Source organism: Camponotus floridanus, unplaced genomic scaffold (genome assembly GCF_003227725.1).
Source record: "Camponotus floridanus strain SB8 unplaced genomic scaffold, Cflo_v7.5 scaffold52, whole genome shotgun sequence".
Classification (NCBI taxonomy): Eukaryota; Metazoa; Arthropoda; class Insecta; order Hymenoptera; family Formicidae; genus Camponotus; species Camponotus floridanus.
Window position 1 is genome coordinate 124,647 of NW_020229681.1, and position 19,783 is coordinate 144,429.

At 36.8% G+C, this 19,783-nt stretch overlaps 1 protein-coding gene across 2 annotated transcripts in view; it reads right to left on the minus strand.

Moving 5' to 3' along the window:
• The window catches only part of LOC105250464, a 173,297-nt gene that overhangs the window by 44,130 nt on the left and 109,384 nt on the right, over window positions 1-19,783 (minus strand). For both annotated transcript variants that reach the window (XM_025412567.1, XM_025412568.1), the window contains exon 3: window positions 227-540. In XM_025412567.1, the coding sequence (XP_025268352.1) occupies window positions 227-540 (314 nt within the window). The remainder of the gene's footprint in view (window positions 1-226; window positions 541-19,783) is intronic.

The window sequence follows — 19,783 nt, forward strand, 5'->3', positions numbered from 1 at the left end:
AGAGATAATTTCTCTCTCACGTTATCTCTCGACATTTTTCGGATTTCAAGCTACGCAAATTTCGATTTTACCGATTCGACCGACAAAGCTTGATTGGCAGAAATGATTTTTGAAAAAAAAAAAAAAAAAAAAAATACATTTCAACATCCTCTTTCACGCGAGACAATTTTCGACCATATTGACACGTTTCGGGCAACATTAATTTGGCATCGCTAGACGTAATTACCTCGACGGTTACGGTATCGACCCAATTGCCCTCGACGCACAATTGGAAGGAATCCACGCCTACGAACCAATCGGGACTGGGATTGATGCGCGCCATAATGCTAATTAGAGTGTGATTGCCATCCAAGAAGGCTCGAGTGACGCTCGTGCCTTCGCCTTGAGGTATCGGCGGGCCCGCGAAGGAGTGCAAGCTATTGGGCGAATCCCCGTCCGTGTCCAATCCATCGGCTCTTCCGGTTTCCACGTACAATCTGACGCCCGTAGACAGTCTCTCGCCTAATCTGTAGAGGGTGTAAGTCGAGTCGTGCGTTCGACCTGCAAAATAATACGCAATTGCACCTTAAAATATTTCAACTTTTTCGAAAAATTCCGTGATAAATCCTTGCATCGTTAAAGGAGAGAAAGAGAGGAGATCCTCTCTCTCTCTCGATGATATACATCAGACATATTTCGCAATATGAATATTTCATTCGCCCGAAGCGGCGCCTGTTTGTTCACGTTACGAAACGCGACGATTACAGTGTAAGCGTCGGTATAATCCTTATCCAAGCGGCGGCGAAACAACGACCGCGCCGCGATGCAAATGCATTTAACAATCAATTACTCTTGCCAAGCAGCCCGAACCCGGGAAAACCGTCTCTCGTCGTCCCGCTTTCGTTGCGGGGCACGCTAAATAGCGCGCGTTTAAGGCGCTTCGTTAACGGTTTCCTCCTTTTGTAGTCGCGAGCAGCCGCGGACGACGAAAGCCGCTCTCGAGATAGCCGAATTAATTCTGAACGAGAGAGAGAGAGAGAGAGAAAGAGAAATATGGAGAGAAGGAGAAAGAGTACTGAATTTATAGTCAATTAATGTACCCCGCTCGAAAGTCGTTGTCCGCCATTCCGGAAATAATGCGCCACCCTTACAGAGCCTTACGCACAAACACACGCACATCGACTTCCCCCTCACGCGACTACATATGCATACTAACGCAATCCTGAAAAATCCCTCGGACGATCGTCTCTGACGCTTTTCACCCCGTGTCTCGTCGGTTTCACCCCGGACCGGCATTCATCGTCACACACGATTTAACGATCGATCGACGGCGAATAAACTACGACCCGGGCGCCTCTGAAAAACTAACGTCGCTCCAGACAGGGGGGAGGATTTTGCGGTATTGTGCGCTACACGTGCACAGCTTCCGCTGCGCCATCCGTTCGCTTCGCCTCCACGCGAGTCTCCTTTTTACCAAGGACTCGCGGAATTTTAAAACAGGGATCGGCAAAACATCCGGCGCAATTAAACGCCGCGCGTCGCGCGACTCTTGGACAATTTTTGCGGTGCTCGTGCATTTTAAAATACGATAAACGCTTGAAAGTTGAATAGGAAACAATTGTTTTAATTAATTAATCTCCATTTGCAAAGTTTCACATATTTTAGGAAAGGGCAAAATAATTACACGCTTGGCGGATGGATAATAATTGTAAGATTTTTTTTGTCTACGCTGTATATTAATCAGCTGTATTTTTCTAATGCGTCGAATTAATCGCCGAAACGAGTTACGCGCTGCGGCTTCTCGTACCATTGCCACGAACAAACTCGAAATGTAGCTTTCAAAGGGATCGAAATAGTTCCCCTGCCGAGTTCGAAGGAGACGTAATTAGTTACGAAATTAGTAGAAACCGCGAGGGATATGGACTGCGTGCGTTGGCAGATTTTACGCAGAAAGTCCGAAACAGACTGTTTCGTTGCAGTTTCGACGTGGCCCCGTCACTTTGTCGTAAGAATCGAAGATTGCAAAATTCGATGAGAGAACATATATTCGGATATTATTATTTTTTACTCTGTTACTTTTAATTAAAAAATTATACTCTACGTTTCTCGAGCACAAACGTAAAGATAATTTTCATATAATTTTTGCGACTTACAAATTGCAAAATGACATCTTTACTTCATTTTTGTTTTATGTTTTGCTTATGATACGATTCGATAACTTTTGTACATGGCAATGTTATATGCTCCCTAAACGAGAGCGAAATATTTCTTCTTTGATTCGTTAATTAAATTGATATATTTTCCATTTTCAATTAAATCTCAGTAAATTATAATCCTTTGTACAACTCTTTGTGCAGCGCGCTTGCGAGCTAATTCAATGGACACGGTAAAAATATTAGTCATTTCGTTCATGGTAAAAGTAAGCTAAAAAAGCTATTAGGATCGGCTCGTGGCTTAAATTTGCCTCTTTAATTAGATTAATTAGTATCGACCCGCTTCTCACAGTCGCTCCAATCTGATCCCTGTCTGTCTTGCAGCACCTTCCCTTCCATCTTGCTCTCGTGTTCGCCTCGGGCAGACAGAATTTATGAATGAATATTATCCCGTCCCTTTGAAGCTCTCTCTAATCTGTCTCTAACCGGCCGGTAATTTCATCAAGACTTAAATAGACGTTGATTCCATCCCGCAAATTACATTCGCAAACAGTGGCGTTTTATTAATTCCGCTCGTTACTGGCGAAGTCGCCTCTTTTCAGCCAGTGCCTCGTTCTTTGGGCGAACTTGTATTAATGATCACTATTCAGGAAAATCTTCGGAGACACGTCTGTTTTATATTCCGTGAATCGCGGAAGTGAAGAATAAGAATTCGCGGGAGGAGATCAAAATAAAGTGAACGTACAAATAAGAAATAGAGTCCTGTCTTTTTTATTTATTAGATTTATAAAAGAAAAATACTAAGTCAACGCGTTTGATTTTGCCTTCAAATTTAATTATTTTTTTGACACGCGTCATGAGAAATAAATGCGAATAAAATTCATGGTTAAAATTAATAAAGTGTATTCTCGCGACCAACCGGAAATTTATAGATTTTTCATGGGTGATTTTCTCCACACATGCGAAATTTTTGCGCGACTGATAAAATTTAATCTAAGAGTTGTTCAATGTTATTAAAAATTGAATATTTTTGAGAAATACTCGATAAAAATAAACGAATTTTGCCGTAAATATTTATCATAAATTTGCGCACGTAAGTTTAAAATAAATAAGAAATTCGATTCGATCAATCTATCGAAACTGTTCGAAACTTCTATTCGCTTGCTCTCTCTTTTTCTGTTTATATGCAGCGACCTCCATATTCGAGTGGTAAGAACAGGAGCTATGAAGCTTGGAACGAAGATTGACGACACGACGAATACGAATAGTGATCTTGCGATTCGACTCGCGAAATTCAATGTCACTGGATTTAAACTTTCTACGACAAAATCAATCCGCTCTAACGGCTATCATAATTTACCTTGTCGAAGAATTCACGCGAGGCGCTGAACCGCGAATCCTTTTACGATAATTGTATCCTTAAAACGCGATTCGATGGAAACGATCGCGTATTATCAAATAATTCACGAACAGTATTAAAATTTCTATTTATTTAGCAGAAAAACTTGATAAAAATTCAACAGTACATGTATATTAAAAAAATAAATTATTAAATTTATTTTAACCTTTTAGTGTAATTTTCAGCATCTCGAAGAAATGCATAAACGATAATATCAAATGAAACACGATGATCGCTTTTCGAGAATATTCTAGGAGTAAATCTCCGCATAATATTCAGGCAGGTACTATATCAAACATATCCCGTGTCTTAAAGCGGTCGAATTCCTGATGAACAAGAGGGATAAGAACAATGTAGAGCCGGCAGGAGAAGAGAGCTCCGGACCACCCGGATTGGCTCGTGGTGCTTCATTCAACGAAATCGACCGGGCCGTAATTGAAATGCGAACAAAGCTCTCTCGTGACAATACGCGACCTTTAATTAGTACCGCGGCCTAGGAACGCGCCAACGGCGACGAGCGGGATTCGTCGAACTTATCCGTGAAGTTTCGGGAAGTGCTTAGCGCAAACAAGCGTGATTTGACAAATTGCTCACGATCGCGCCGAGAAAGACGAGATCGTTCATTCCGGTGGCTGAAGAATGAACGTCTCGACAGCGCGCGTCGACATCGAGATTGATAAATTCGTCGGCGATGGCAGAGGGTAGAAGTCGGATTGATGGTCGCGCGGAGCTGAGTTTCGAGCCGACTGTAAATGTTTTCGGTTCCTTCGTGTCGGGGGGGAGCAGGAGAGAAAGCCCGGATTGGACCGCCCGGATGAAAATCCGGGAGCAGGAAGACCAGCTCTCCTCGTCTCTCTCTTTGCCGGCAATTTTCTTTGTTCGTCTTCATTTTCCCCCGGAATTGGCGCCTGAGAGAGAAACAACTTTTCAACTCTTTCCCGAGAGTGCCGAGAGGTCACGAAGATACTCCGCCCTGGAATAGAGGAGAGAGGCGGCGCGAGAGGTTACGCTACATATATTCGATATTCGATCCACGAAACCCTCCTGTATTCCATGAAATGTTCTCCGGAGCTCGGATCATGGAAATTATAAGGATCCGGGAAGAGAGGCCAAGTCTCTTAAGGACGTGCGATACCGCGCACAGATCTCTTGCTCCACTTTTTCCACTCTATTCCTCTCGACACATTCTAATATTTCGAGGATTTTGTCCTATTCCCGCGATCCTATTATCTATTTGAAAGCGCACTTTCGCGCTTCGTTCTTTGTTCGGTTGAATATCCATTGAATACGGTTGCGTGCAGCTTAAAAAGTGAAATATATAATAGAGAGAGAGAGAAGGAGAGAATTTTTATTTTAGCCCATCGTACCTATTTAAGATGATGTGTGTTTATTCGCGTTTCTTAGCTGCGCTAAACTACCCTGTATGTGAATCATCGTCTTCAGGCGTATAATTTAACTGTCACAATATATTTTCCGACGATGAAGATCAAGCGCTATTCCTTTATTATCTCTGCTCCAGTTTCCACAGCGAGTTTTAATATCTCGAGGATTTTATTTCAGTTGTATGATTATTATCATTTCAGGAGGCCTATCTTTGCGTCACCTTCTTTATTCTCCGCCAAAATATCTCTTGATAGTTCAACAGAAAATAATAGTCACTAAAGAAAGGCTTTATTACTTTTTAAGATCATAGCTGTGAGTGCTCTTTATACTTATAAATCGCATTTCTTCTACTGCGAATAATTAAACTTTATTTCTTCTACTGCTTTATGTATATTGCTAATTATAGCGGTATCATTTCATTAAATACCACGCACTAGTGCAATCCTTTCTTTCACAGCTTTGTAAGAAACGTTTCACACTAATATTCTTTTATTTTATCGACTCAATTACTTTTTTTATAGACATATCTTTTCTCATCGTATTTTCGTATTTCAGTTAAAAGATTTCTCAAACATTTCTTTTTATGTAGTTTAAAAGAAATAACTATATACATTGATCAGAAGTGTAATAAATAAATGACATAATAAATTAATAATATAATAAATTAATATTAATGATAAATTAATTTAAGAAATACGGATGTATATTACTTTAAACAAATGGAATATACTTTTCATATTTAATTTTATGATATTATATAAATGTTATATAATACATTATATAAATAAAAAAATATATTAAATAAATATTATATTATATATAAAATATTAAATAAATATATATATATATATATATATATATATATATTTAAAAATTAAATTAAAATTAGCAAATTAAAGCCATAAAATTTTATTTAAATATGTTACATATTTTTTCGTGCAAATGGAACATTTCGCGCAGTGAGATAATATGAGCGATAGACTGAAGTTTTCGCACAATTTCTACATATCGCTTCCATCTTTATCGGTATTTCGACCTTATATATCGCCAACTTGAAATCTGTTGCATTGACAATAGGTTTTCTTCTCATCGATTTCTTATACGCTGCAGCGGCCCTCCTTTCAAACTACATGTCTATACTTTCCAATTTTACTCTACATCGTTATCATGCTTTCTTAATCTCGTGTTACTTCACTCTATAGCTATCTAAAATTTTATAGGGTAGGAATTTATATGCTAATACAAGGTGCATGCTTTGAAGGAAGTTTAATATTTTTGACGGAGAAAATTTTTTGAACGAATTTCCTTGTCTACAATACTTTCTAAAATGTATTCTTAACATGTATAATGATGATGCTAAAAGAAAAAGAAGAGACATTTCTTATTTAAGATGGTCCTCGCTTTTTTTATCCTGTTATAAAAATTGAAGAAATTTTTCGTTGATCGAAAATTGCGCATCGACATGCATCATCCGTCAGATTTAGAAATAACTATCAATTTGTGTCCGACATTCCGTACGTTCTTCAGCGAACATGTCTCTATCCTTCGTACATCTACGAAAAAGACGATAAGAACGAGTCGCGTTTCATCTTCAGAGATTTAATAGAATATACCGCGAGAACCTACATTTTGGCACCGATGCCAAGATAATAATATGCCGACAAATTTTCTCGGAAATGTATATACACAAAAGTTTCGCCTAATCAGTTCATTCGTATAAGATTTTCTCATTTCATGAGATTATCTCGTTTTATTCTGTCTGACCCCAATCTGTACTCAACTCCTTGAAGCGTAATGAATAATTTATTACAATATATCTTGTATACTCACACTAAATCATTATGTTTTATATATATTATATAATATATTATTCTACCGGATTTTATATATGTACTATAAAATAGATAGAGATTGGATAAATTTCAGAAGTAAACGTGCATAGAACTTCAAATTTGGACGTTTAAAAGTTTAAAGTATTAACGTTTCCACGCTACCTGAAGTAGTTACAAAAACGTCGGAGCAGCTCTCGTTCAGTGTCCAATAAAATCGTGTTATGCTGCGAATGGATGGCCTAGTTTTCGTACAATTTCGCGGCGATAAAGTCAAAGAAGCTTTTACCGTGCTGATGTAGCACACGGCGAAAGAAATTTATGCGTAGCCATATGGCCAATAAATTGTAGCTATATTTTTCTACACAGATACACAATACATACAAGCTACGCCGAAATGAACATTAGCGAGGGAAGCCCTTAATTCCTAAAAATTAACAACAGAGATTATATGTGTTAAAGAAGAAGAAATATCATTACATTTCTCTTGTGCCTTTTATTTTTGTATTACATACAGAGTGTCTCAGTTATCTTCCGTCATCTTTCAAAGACAGATTCCTGGGATCATCTGAAGACGATTTTTCCTCAACGAAAATGTCGAGGCACTAATAATTTTCGAATTATAAGTGATTGGAAATAAGGGGTTTTTCGTAAACTAAACTTTGTAGAAATAAAATACTAACAAAACCACATTCTTTGATTAATTTTAAATAGAGTTTACTTTAGTTGAGTTTTAATTTAAGACTTAATTGCAAAGATATATGATGACAAAAATCGGGAACATGCAAATAATGATGGCCTTCATTGACATTTTCGCTGAGGAAAAATCGTCTTCAAATGATCCCAGAAATCTGTCTTTGAATGATCACGGAAGATAACTGGAACACCCTGTATATTTTTTAATGAATATTTTAAGTCTTACAGCATTAAAGGATATTTTATTTTTCTCGAAACGAAGTTACTGTATCATGGGTCGCACTCTCTTCCGTCTTTGTTTCTCTTAATCAATTAAGCTTCTTATCATTCAATTCTTAATGAATTAATTCCTCCAAACTTGTCCTCAGTTCGTAAGATCCCTCGGTGTAAGGAGGCACTCTCGTGCGAGGTGGATCGACGTGTCCCTCGCGAATTTAATGAAGTACCGCAAGACTCTCCATTCTGGCACCGATGCCAAACTCTACCCATAATAATACGGGTAAATCTACTCTGGCGCGCGCCATACATTCGCATGCACACGCGTGCGCGCGCTTCCGGCTTTCCTATATGTGCGGGTCGTTTCGGGAGGCAAAGGTTGGCGAATACGGGTGACGTTCCGGGGGATTTTGGCCCGGTGGGAGGGTTACGGGGGGGAGACGATACGGAGGAGCTCTCGAGCGAAGTCTCTCCGTGGGTAGCACGATCCAACTTGATACAACTTTCCTAACAAGCCGGTCTTAACTTGGCGAGCAACCGCGAGTCGTCTGTGCATCGCTTGCAACTGCGCCTCGCACTGCATCTTCCTTCCTCGTCTCCTCCCCGCGACGCGTGTCCACGACACCTGCACCTGTCCCTGCCCCTGCCCCTGCTCGACCGAGTCCCTCCGCGGATGTTTGAAACGCGCGAGCGGGCAGAAACGTGTTCCTGCAAAGTGGATAAACTAATTTTGTCGCGATGATACTGTTATTTCGCGCAGTCGACCAGCTTTGTACATCGTGCGCTCTAAGTTACGAGCATCTTACTGTGTCGAGGGGGAAAAGGGTGAAAAGAGACGATTTCTCGACGGTAGTTTACGAATTTTGGGCTATTAATTCGTTCCTTTGGCGAATAATCTTTGAAATCTAAACATCTATCAGTTTTTTAAGCTCCTATAAATTAAAAATCCATGTATATTCTTTTTTTATTCAGATCTCTTAAAAGATATCTTATACTGAGAAAAAAAATTGTTAACACTCGATTAAACCATTCAACTAAATTATTACTCTTTTAATTGAAATATTTGACTATTTAAATTAAATAATACATATTAAATCTAACGTGACATCTTTTTAAACTTAAATATTTCAATATTTCAATTAAAAAAATAATAATTTAGTTGAACGGTTTTTTGGTCAAGTTAACAACTTTTTTTTCTCAGTGTATAAATAAACCAATAAATAAATGTTGTATGTGTGTTATAGATAGTTAATATATTTAAATCTAATCATACGCATGGTTGAAGAACCATAATTCATATGTACAGAGAAATTATATTACTATTATATATACGTCTATTATCAAAATTATATATATGTGTAAATTAGGCCGTTAATTCCACATGAATTACAGTATCGAGCATATTGAATTAACGTTAATTAATTGAATATCTGGCTTATGATTGCGGTAAAATTATTTAATTATTATACATCGAATTTTACAACTTAATCTTCGCACAATATATTTGCAACTATGTGGATGATAATATCAAATCGCAGTTATAATTAGATAATTACAAGTAATTATGCCAAATTATGCCGCTATTTAACATTTTAATACAATTATGTAATACATTTATTCCTCTATAATATTGCTTATATTATTATATTCTTCTAAAAAATATTTTATGAACTTGCAATGTATAGAGTTGATTTTACTCTTCTATTTGTCAATATTGTGTAGGACATTATTTGCTTTCTTAATGTTAATTTTTCCATTCTCCAGCGTAAAAATAATTACCGTAGCATGTTAAATATAGTATCGATGCGGTTTCTCACTCGGATCGTTAAGGACATCCTTTCATTCGCCGCGAAAACGTTAAGGAAGATTTACAGCTGCCGGAATTTGAGAAACTTCCGTCCAGTCGATTTACCGTCGCTTTTTCCAACACGCGTGCTGCAATATATATCGATATCGATCCGTTTTTCCCTTATCGATGAACCGGCAAATGGAAGGTAACGTTTTCCGGAAATGGGACATTTCGAATGCCGAAAATTGAGAGCGACCACCACTGCCCCAGTGACGGTGGCTCAACGAAAAGGGATTTACGGAGCAGCGGCTTCACGTTTAGGAAGGAAATGAACATTTCGTTCGCCTAGATTCTCCGGGAAACGAGTGATTATTGAACGCGTAACCGAAGGGCACGATTGGCAGAGACGGAATCGCGGGTCGCGCGGGACTAGAAGCCGGTTAACCGGTTCTGTCAGTGAAATTTATCGGAAGCGGCAATTATCGTAACATCAAACGAAACGATCGACGATCTGTGAAGCCGCGCGAATCATTTCCCTCGCGAGTGAAAGGGGGAGAACACAAATGATGTGCCGTTGTTATCATTGAATATCAAAATAAACAGAATTATAAACGAAATACGTGCGATTACGAAAAATAAAAGAAATCGATAAGTATTTTCGACACGTAAAGTACTTCAATTTCTTTCTAATAAAAAAGGACCCAATTTGACAATTAAATAAAAATTCAATCAAAAAACCAATTAATTTACACAATTAATTTTTCAATTACTGTGCTGCATTTCCATTTTAGTTAATTTATTTATATATCATTTATTTTCTATTTTAGTCTTTTTATTTTTTATTTACTTTCTATTAAGAAAAATATATCGTTGATACTTTATTTCGTACCAAATGCAATTTTTCATCAAGAATATTATTGTCATAAGCATATTCATTAATTAAATAATTGAGCATGCAATACAATTTTTATATATTTATTTTATTTATATTCTATGTTTATATTTTATTTATATCTTATATTTTATGCCATGCTAGAGAGTTTTTATTACTTCGCTCATATATTATTAACTTTATTCACATAAATCTTCTGTCTTTTTCATCTACTTTCCTCTTCATAAATGATATTATTCCCCTTTATTTGCGTTTTATACTAGACCAAAACAAATTATCTATCTATCTATGCAATTTACACACGGATGATGATGTCGGACGATATTGAATGAGCACGTGGTTCATTTCCATTGGAAGGCTCGGGAAAAATCGTGTCTGCAACATCAATATTTACACGATCTGGCTGTCGTCGCTCAATGGAATAATCGTCCATTTCGCGTGGAGGTCGCGCCGCGAACAGCCATATAACGTGCGGTGGCCGCAACGCGCCGAATTTATCAGGAACAATAACTAATTTCGCGTAAAGCCGTATAAATTATGAATCGCGCCGTCCTCCACCTCTCTCCGCGATAGGTCGTGGACGCTTTTCCGGGCGCTTCGATTACCGTAAAACCCGACGCGCTGCACCGCGAGAGCGTGTTACAAGCCGTGCCAAACAAACGGGTCTCTAACGAACCCGTCGAAATGTCCGCGTGAACCCTACAATTGCGAAACGTCAGAATAGGTGTTCGTCGCTCGACTAGATGCGTTTTGTCAACTCGGTTCCGAAGCTCGATCAGAATTTGTTCTACGAGTCAACACGAATTATTGTTTTAAATTCCAAATACATTAAATTCTATCTCAGATCTCTATATTAAAAAATATATGGAATTTGTATTACATAATATTAATATAATATATATATTACATAATATTTATATTACATGTATTATATATTTATTATATAATATTTATACAGCATATGTATTTTATTATTATCTATTCTTTTTTTCTTTTAGTATAAAAATGATAGATCTTTCGATATAAAAAAATTGATAAGTGGTGGAAGATATATGATTAATTTTTTAATAATTTATAGAGCTATAGTGACTGAGAAAACCAAGTTTGTGTAATGTAACAATTTATGCCGAGATATTGCGAGAGAAAAATCGATGTTTATTCCCGATTTGGCGCTCACTGCACATCATCATTCGACTGCTAATCACTGTCATTTCGCCATTATCGATTCGGCAATCGTGTCGCGAAAGTACGCGTCGTTTTCAAGCGGTTAAATTGCGCTCGATAATTGTTTCACGCGCTGAACAAGCTGAATAAATTATGACGACCGCGCTTGATGGCAATTCTCTCTCTCTCTCTCCTTCCCCCTCTCTCCTCTCCCTCTCTCTCTCTCTCTTGCCCATCGATTAAAGTAGATTTTACATGGAGCGACATAAAGCGCGCGCATAGAGATCGCTCGAGGTCATGCGATTGGATGCGATGGTATATCCACGCGAAATAGCGTAAACAAGCGGCAAACCGACATATTCACCAAAAGTACCGTATCCCATTTCGTAATTCACCGCGAAGCATTTAAACGACACGCATTAATGTCGCGGATCCTCCGCGCGCGTGACTATTTCATTAGAATTTCGAAACTGTAACAGAGTTTTACCCGCGTTAACCGTATCCTCGTATTTGCGGCTGGAGATAACGATTGCGAAAAGATGTCGCGAGATACCTGAAAGTATGTTGAACCCGCTATAACCGCTACCATTTTATTTTTGTTCAACCTCCCTGTAAAGTCGAATGGATTTTTCTCGGATAGAGAATTCTAATCTGAAATTTGTTCAATGGAAAAAACATGCGAGAAAGAGAATAACCATTTTGTTTAATCTTTTTAATCCTGAGATGTCGATTCCGACCTTTAAATTGCTCTATTACGTTACAATATTTATTATTATATACAGTGAATATAAAATTCGTACGTATAATCATTTTCTTAAATATTTGGAAATTTATTTTAAATTTTGTTATAATTTTTAAATCTTAAAAGCTATATTTAGTGTCAAAAACCTACGAGAAATGAAAGCTCTCTTTCTTATATTAAAAAAAATATTTTTTTATTAAACTGTGCTAAAGATACTTAACAAAAAGTGATGACAACAAATATCCATCTAGCTAGAGGAAAGTTGTTCTCAATTTTACGTCAAAGAACGAAAGATTCAAGATCGCATATACTTTTAATCTTAAATGTGTAACAATTTGAAAAATGTAATAAAATCATATTAATTCTTCTCTCATTTCTATAGACTGCGATATAGTCTCGGAATATATATTCAAGTGGACTCCAAGAGATTCCATTATCGTCATCAATTAAGATAGGGTAAATTGCAATTGCGGGGTCCTACCGAGGCAGTCGCTATCGCGTGCGTCAACGATCGAAGTTAACGTCGAACACGGTGCGGTCTAAGTAATTGGAATTAATTATCGATACCGTTCCGGAATTCGTACACGTTGCGCCATTTTGCCGCCATTTCGTGCCGCATCCGCAATCGCGGTCGTTTCTCTTGCGCGAAACGATCGATCGATCTCGGTCGGGAACGAATTAACGTCGGATAAATATTTTCTAACGAACATTAGGCAGCAGTGGGTCGGCAATTTGATCCTTAACGATTTCCGGTGCACTCGTCGATTATTTTTCCTGCGATGTTAACGTTGATTTCTCACCAATCTGGTGATTCGTCAATCGATGGATGGATGCGGATCATCAACCGCGGTTATCCATTAAAGAGTTTTAATTTGCCGTTGACGGTTCTCGTATGTATATAAATCGAGCCGCAATGAATTGTGTGTTTCGTGAACCAACGGAAAGTGTCATTCGTCATGATGATAATGATAATGGAAATCGTCCGGTATATCGAACACACGATTCATTGCTGCTGCCATTGTACCCGAATTTTCCATTGTGGAAAATTGGTCGATGAGCAAAAAAAAAAACACGATTTGTTCTCGTCAGATCGTGTTGTTTTGGAACATTGTAATCCTTGATGCAAAATAGATTGAAATATTTCGATATTTTGCTTTTTATTAATACGTGACTCGATACATTTTGCACCGCTTAACCGCGTGCGGTTAGAAGAATTAAATTAGTTTCATCAGAGAGAGAGAGAGAAAGAGAGAGAGAAAAAGAGAGAGAGAGAGAGAGAAAGAGAGAGAAAGAAAAAAAGAGAAATATTTTCCAGAATTTGATTTGCGGTGTATATGACATGCTACAAAGTTTATTTTCGATAGTTAGCTCGCGAATATAAAGTGAACATATGATTGAACTGTCAATAAAAGCGTAAACGCTAATGTATAATGTGTAGTATAAAATAATTCAATAATTGTTTAATAATAATTTAATAATTTAATTTAACAAATAATTAAATAAATAATTTATTAAATAATTAAATAAGTAATTTAATTTAATAAACCTTCTGCAGCATATTAAATTATTGTTAAACTATTATTGAATTATTTTATATTATAGTATAAGAATTTTGCTCAATCTTAAATAGAGAGAGAGAGAGAGAGAAATATATTAAAATTTTCGCAAAAATCTGTCGGATGTTTCAATATTGTGCCGCGATTTGTTGCTCGCATCAATCTATAACGTCAAATGTGCGACTTCTTGTTGGGAATCAATCATTAATCGCCGTCGATTCTATTCGCGTGTAGTAGATCGCGTTGAACATGGTCGCATAAATCAAGCGAAACGGGGCACTTTTTACGTTGCTAACGGCTGTACGGAAAATAACGGCGCATACGTATCGATTAGGCAATATGGCAGAAAAAAAAGATTATTTACGACAGTCAACAGCGATTATTGATATACCAACTTTATCCTTTTCATGAAAAAAGCTCACTCTTTAACAAATTTATACGAATTAGAAGAATATCAATGAAGAAAATTAATAACAGAGGAATTAAAAATCAATTAAAAATTAAAAAAACATATTTTGCGACGAAATACACTAATGCAATTAAATATTTATACAAGCACTTTACATGTACGTAGCATCGTATATTATTTCTCTCTCATGTTAAAATGTAGTTTTATAAAGAAACAAAAAATTAAAAAAAGAACCAAGAGGCTCTTGCTTTTGACAAGACTGAAAATAACATACACTTTGTGTTGGCGCGAAAGTCTAGAAACGTAGCAGAAAAAAAACACGCGTTTCTATGCAAGCAAGTTCTCTTGCACGAGTTGCTTAATCTGTCCTCTGCAACGAAGAGATATTCTTTTCTCAGCATCGCACGTGAGCGTTTTTAACTCGTAAGAGATAAAAGGAGAACAATTTCGCGTCTTCGTGTTAAAGCGCGAATGCAATAATCTACCTTCTGCCGTTACGTTCTACAGTTATGAAAATGGCGAGTTCGCGAGCAGTGAAAGAGAGGTATTCGCGCTCGCGACAACCGACTAATGCGCAAGAAAATGCGAGACAAAAGCGCAAAAGTTGAAAACGCGACGGCTTTTCATAAAACCGTTGAATTCAGAGTCACAGAGACTAGGCTACTCAATCTACAGGCAACAAAGAGAGTTTAAACGCTTCGTACTGTTTTAAATCTTTGACGACATATGATATATAATTCAATTGTACAGAGTATGACACGCAGAAGGTAAGCGAAAATTCCGCAATGATATGCGCGGCTATCTTTAAATTAGCTTTATTTTGATTTCTATTTAAAATTATATAATTCTATATCTTAGACATCAAAATATTTATCGTGTTTTGCGAAATTTTTATAAATAAATAGAGATAATATTTGTACACCTCTATATCAAAATTTAGTGAGTAATCATTACCATGCATAAATTTTTAGAATTTTATATTTTATGGAAGAATGCGAATATGATTAATATTTTTTGTGAAATTTCTCAGGAGAGATATATACAGAGTGTTTTTAGGAGGATAGTAAATATTTTGGGAGATTGTAGTATCGATTATTTTGCGTAAAAAAGTTCATATAAACATGTGTCAATGGATGCAGAAATACAGTTGTTTAAAAAACGATAAATGACTTATTTATATTTATTGACTATTTGAATGATAAAAATTGACAAATAATTTACAGTCAATTATATAATATTAATTGTTCGAAAATTCCATCGTCAATCTCAATGCATTTTGCAACTTTTATAGTAACTCATGTATATACATGTTATGTATACATGTTATAAATTATTTGTAAATTATCTGTCAATTATTTGTTTTGTATCATTTATAAATAGCCAATAAATACAAACAATAATTATCGTTTATCGTTCTCTGATATCTCTCATAATTGCTTTGTACACAATAATTTCAAATATCTGGCTGTATCTCTATCACTGACAATAGGATATATTTATATGAATTTTCCTACTCAGACTAAAATCGATCTACAATCTCCCAAAATATTTATTATTCCTGAAGCACTTTATATGTATGTGGCGAAAATCTCACGAGTATACCTCGACGTCGATTACAAACTCGCAGTGAAGCGAACATACGAAACGACCGTCGAAATCTCGCTTCCACGAGCCCCGTTTCACGCACCAAAGTTCAAATGACGGGAATGAGTTTAAAGCATTTCCTTCACGAGTACATACTACGCGGCTACACTGATTCGCAGCGATTCGAGAGGCAGAGAGAGAGAAGACGAAAATGAGGACTGGAAGGCGGTTAAAGAGTCCTGGAGCGTCAGCCAGGTGCGAGGGAGGATGAGGGCCTCGCGAGAAAAAGATGAGAAGACGGTGGCAAAACAGACGAGAAAGTAAGACAGAAAGAAGGAAATCAGAGATATAGATGGAACGGGGAAGTGGAACGAGGGGTGGTTGCGCACCTCTTGGAAATGTTACCCACTTATGCACGGCACATTTAACTCCATTCCGCGTTATAGTGCAAGGAGCTCGGAACCTAGCCAGCTCTCTATGCGTGACGTATGCACATGCACGTGGAAGAGAACGCGCTAGCCGGTCTCATGAAAGCTGTAGTCGGTAACATAATCGCTTGTTTTAACACCTCTGGCTTTTGTATGGCTTATGGGTGTCCATAAAGATACATGGAGAAGACGAGGGCGAGGTTCTTCGCATGTCGCTCTTTAAAACATATGTTTCTTTCGCAAAAAAAGTTAAACTTTTGAAACATATGGATGCGCTTTTTGTTCATATATCGCGAAGGTTAGTTAAATTTTCTGAGACCCAAGTAGGATTGCACGAGGTACCAAGATTAGTCTTGATATTGTCTTGTCTTGTCTTGAATTAGAGAGAGACAAGATTAATTTCTGTTTTCTATGAAACAGTAAATGTTTTTTTATGTAAATAGACGGCATTTATATCGATTACATAGTAATAATTATAATTAAAATATAATACAATAGTCATAATTATTTCAAATTATATTACAAAAATTATGTTAAATATTATTTAAATAATTTTTTAATATTAGATAAAAAATTGTTAATAAAATCGAGACAAGACAATACGAGATTTTTGCTACCAATATTCACTCAAGACCAAGACAAGATTTAAATTTTTGAAAATTTTCAATACCAATACAATATTTTTACGAATATTGTCTTGTCTTGCATCTTGTACAACCCTAGACCCAAGTGTATCGCGCACGCATCCGTATTTTTCTATGATCGTTGCCGCCGTATGACAGATAAATCAGGTCTCACCCGCGAGACGCGAAACGACAAATGGTGAATTTCTCGCGATCGGTCATCCGATATTCATGAGCGTACGCGAATCGATGTATAGTTCATATACCGGGTCCATATATACATGGATTCACGTACACAACGACACACGTGTCGGAGTCGCGCGCCACGTGGGAATAGGAGTTATTCGCGGGGGAGGAGGAGGAGAGGGGAAGAGGGAGGGGGCGTGAATATAAATGAACCGCGTGCACGCGCGCGGTGTAATATCGTGTGCCGGCTGTAATTTCCAATGTAGCTAACTAAGTTATGTATACATACACGCAAATGTGCAGTGCGTGCAGCCATGAGAATCCGAACGTGCCCGCGGCATCGCGCATTGTTCCGTAGATGCAACTGGAAAAGCTACCGCATCGTTCGTTCGAAGCGAGATCGATATTTCGAGTCGGGTTGAATTTTCAACGCCCCGAATATGGAATAATTTTTCTTTCTTTTACGCTTCAACGATTGCTGGAATAAGCAGGCACGGAAAATATGTTTAATTGGAATAAATTTGGCACTGGTGGTTGTTCGTTTTTTCCACGCAATTAGACAATTCGAAATTGAATTTGAATACCATTTATTAAATGATTTATTTTTTGCGCGCGTACAAAAGTTGTGTATTTTATATGTCGGTTTTTTTTTATATTTGTGTCGTTCATGCGTCTGAAGAGCATTTTTGAAAAATAATATTTTGTTGCGCGATATGAATACTCTATATGCACATACTAGAACATATGGAATATTAATTTTCCGCTATTTGTAATTTTATATTTTATTCCATATTTTTAATATATTAAATATTTTCCGAAGAGAGAAAAATTCTCCAAATTTTTCCTAATACCGATTCAACGGGTGTGTCGCTAAATTAGCGAGCATTCGTGCATGGTTCGTTTGTCTGGTCGAGGGACGAAACTCGACGGCACTTTCTCATCTATGAGGATCCTTCAGATCGTGACTCAGTTTAGAAGTCGCGAGGACTTCGTTAGTGCGGCTTTTCAAGCTAAAAGTCAAACATCAAGCAACTGGTGTGAGGGGATTAGGACGCTTTGTTACTTCCCCTCTTCATATAGATAAAGGCATATCTTAGCTGATGAACTCTAAAGTAGACACGCGCACATCCTATAATTCGTCATTTTGTGAAAATTAATTTCGGTGGGAAATATCGAAAATATTCATTCCAATCGATTTGTTTCGCATATGCATTATGTATAAACGGGTTAAATTCTCTGCGTATTTCTCTCTCATTATCGATAATTTTATACAACTAATATAATCGTATATAATTACGTTCGAATTGTATTAAAATGAATTTTCAGCTTTGTAATTTAATTTGTTTATTCAATATTTAATAATGCAATGTTATACGCGATCTTTTCGCAGTATAATATTTTAATTTCATTACATTATATTTATATGTCGATACAAATTTATTTTAGCACATAATATAAATTCTAATTTTATAAAATTGCGCATTTTCAGCTTTATGGTTTATTATGCAAAAATTCTTCTCTGGTCCTATATTATTCTGCAATTGCAAAATTCATTTCCATTAAAAGGTCGTTTTGCAAGCTCTTCTAAATAACTAAATAAGAGTCATTTGGCGGAGATTTTTTTTATTTCAACAGTAAAGCGCACAATGAGTCGAGAATCGTACATCAAACGGCATAAATAAATGCCTCACATGGTCGTTTTTTTCCACCTTATTCGCGGTATCGCTCGACCATTGTTAGTGCTTCAACATGCACGGCGGTTAAGTGCACGTTAAAAGAGAGCCGAGAAGCGGGCAAAAGAGAATGATGCTTAGAAAGGATTGCAGTGCCACGCAAAAGCAGAGGTGGCTTTAGGCATCGCGACAAAATCTGCGGCAACGGTTTTAAAGGCGCCACTGCAATTTGTCAGGCTTTCTTAGGTGGTCACGAGATCACAGGCACGAGGTCAAGTGTACTCTCGCGATAAGAAACGTAATAACACTTCTTGCATCTTCTGTTTTTCACGTTGCAGTCGCGGATATTCGTGTGAGTTAGAAGTTAAATAGCTTTAAGATATTTCATATACAATGTTGATAATATAACATACAATATTCACTCTTTTAATTAACCAATTAGTCTATCTAAATGAAAAATTCTTTCATATAATAATGGAAAGGATGCGAATTATTTTGCATGATGTGAAACAAGTAACAAGAAGTTCATTCAATACGCTGATAGGCAAAATTTCTCTAAGTATTTAGTTCCTGAATCAGGCATTTAGTTCCTAAATGACATTTCTAATAAAGCTCTCTTGTCCATTGGCGAATTATTCTTGACAAGTTGTACATGAGCTCAAATTCTCATTATGTAGTTCGTAGTCGCGGAAAATTACTTCTGTAGTCATGACATACCTAGTCAAAGTTGTTAGAGTAGCGTTTGCGGATTACTATCATGAGAGAACTGTTGCGAACATCTGAACATTCAGTTCGCCAAGTTGCATGAATTGTGCAAATTGAAAAGGTAGAACTATGTTAATCCGGCAAAAATGTTGGGTACAGTTTAATCGGTATGATATTATATACAGGGTGTATCAGGGCAATCTGTTCCCAAAAAAGTTCTTGTAGGTTATCTCGAGAGCTTTTCCAAACACTATAATAAAGTATTTTTTTCATGGAATACTTTTCGAGTTATGGAAGCTTGAAATAATCTCTTAATTTTACATAAACTATAAAATATCTAGTAAAATGTTCATTTTTTTATTATCTTACCTTAATAC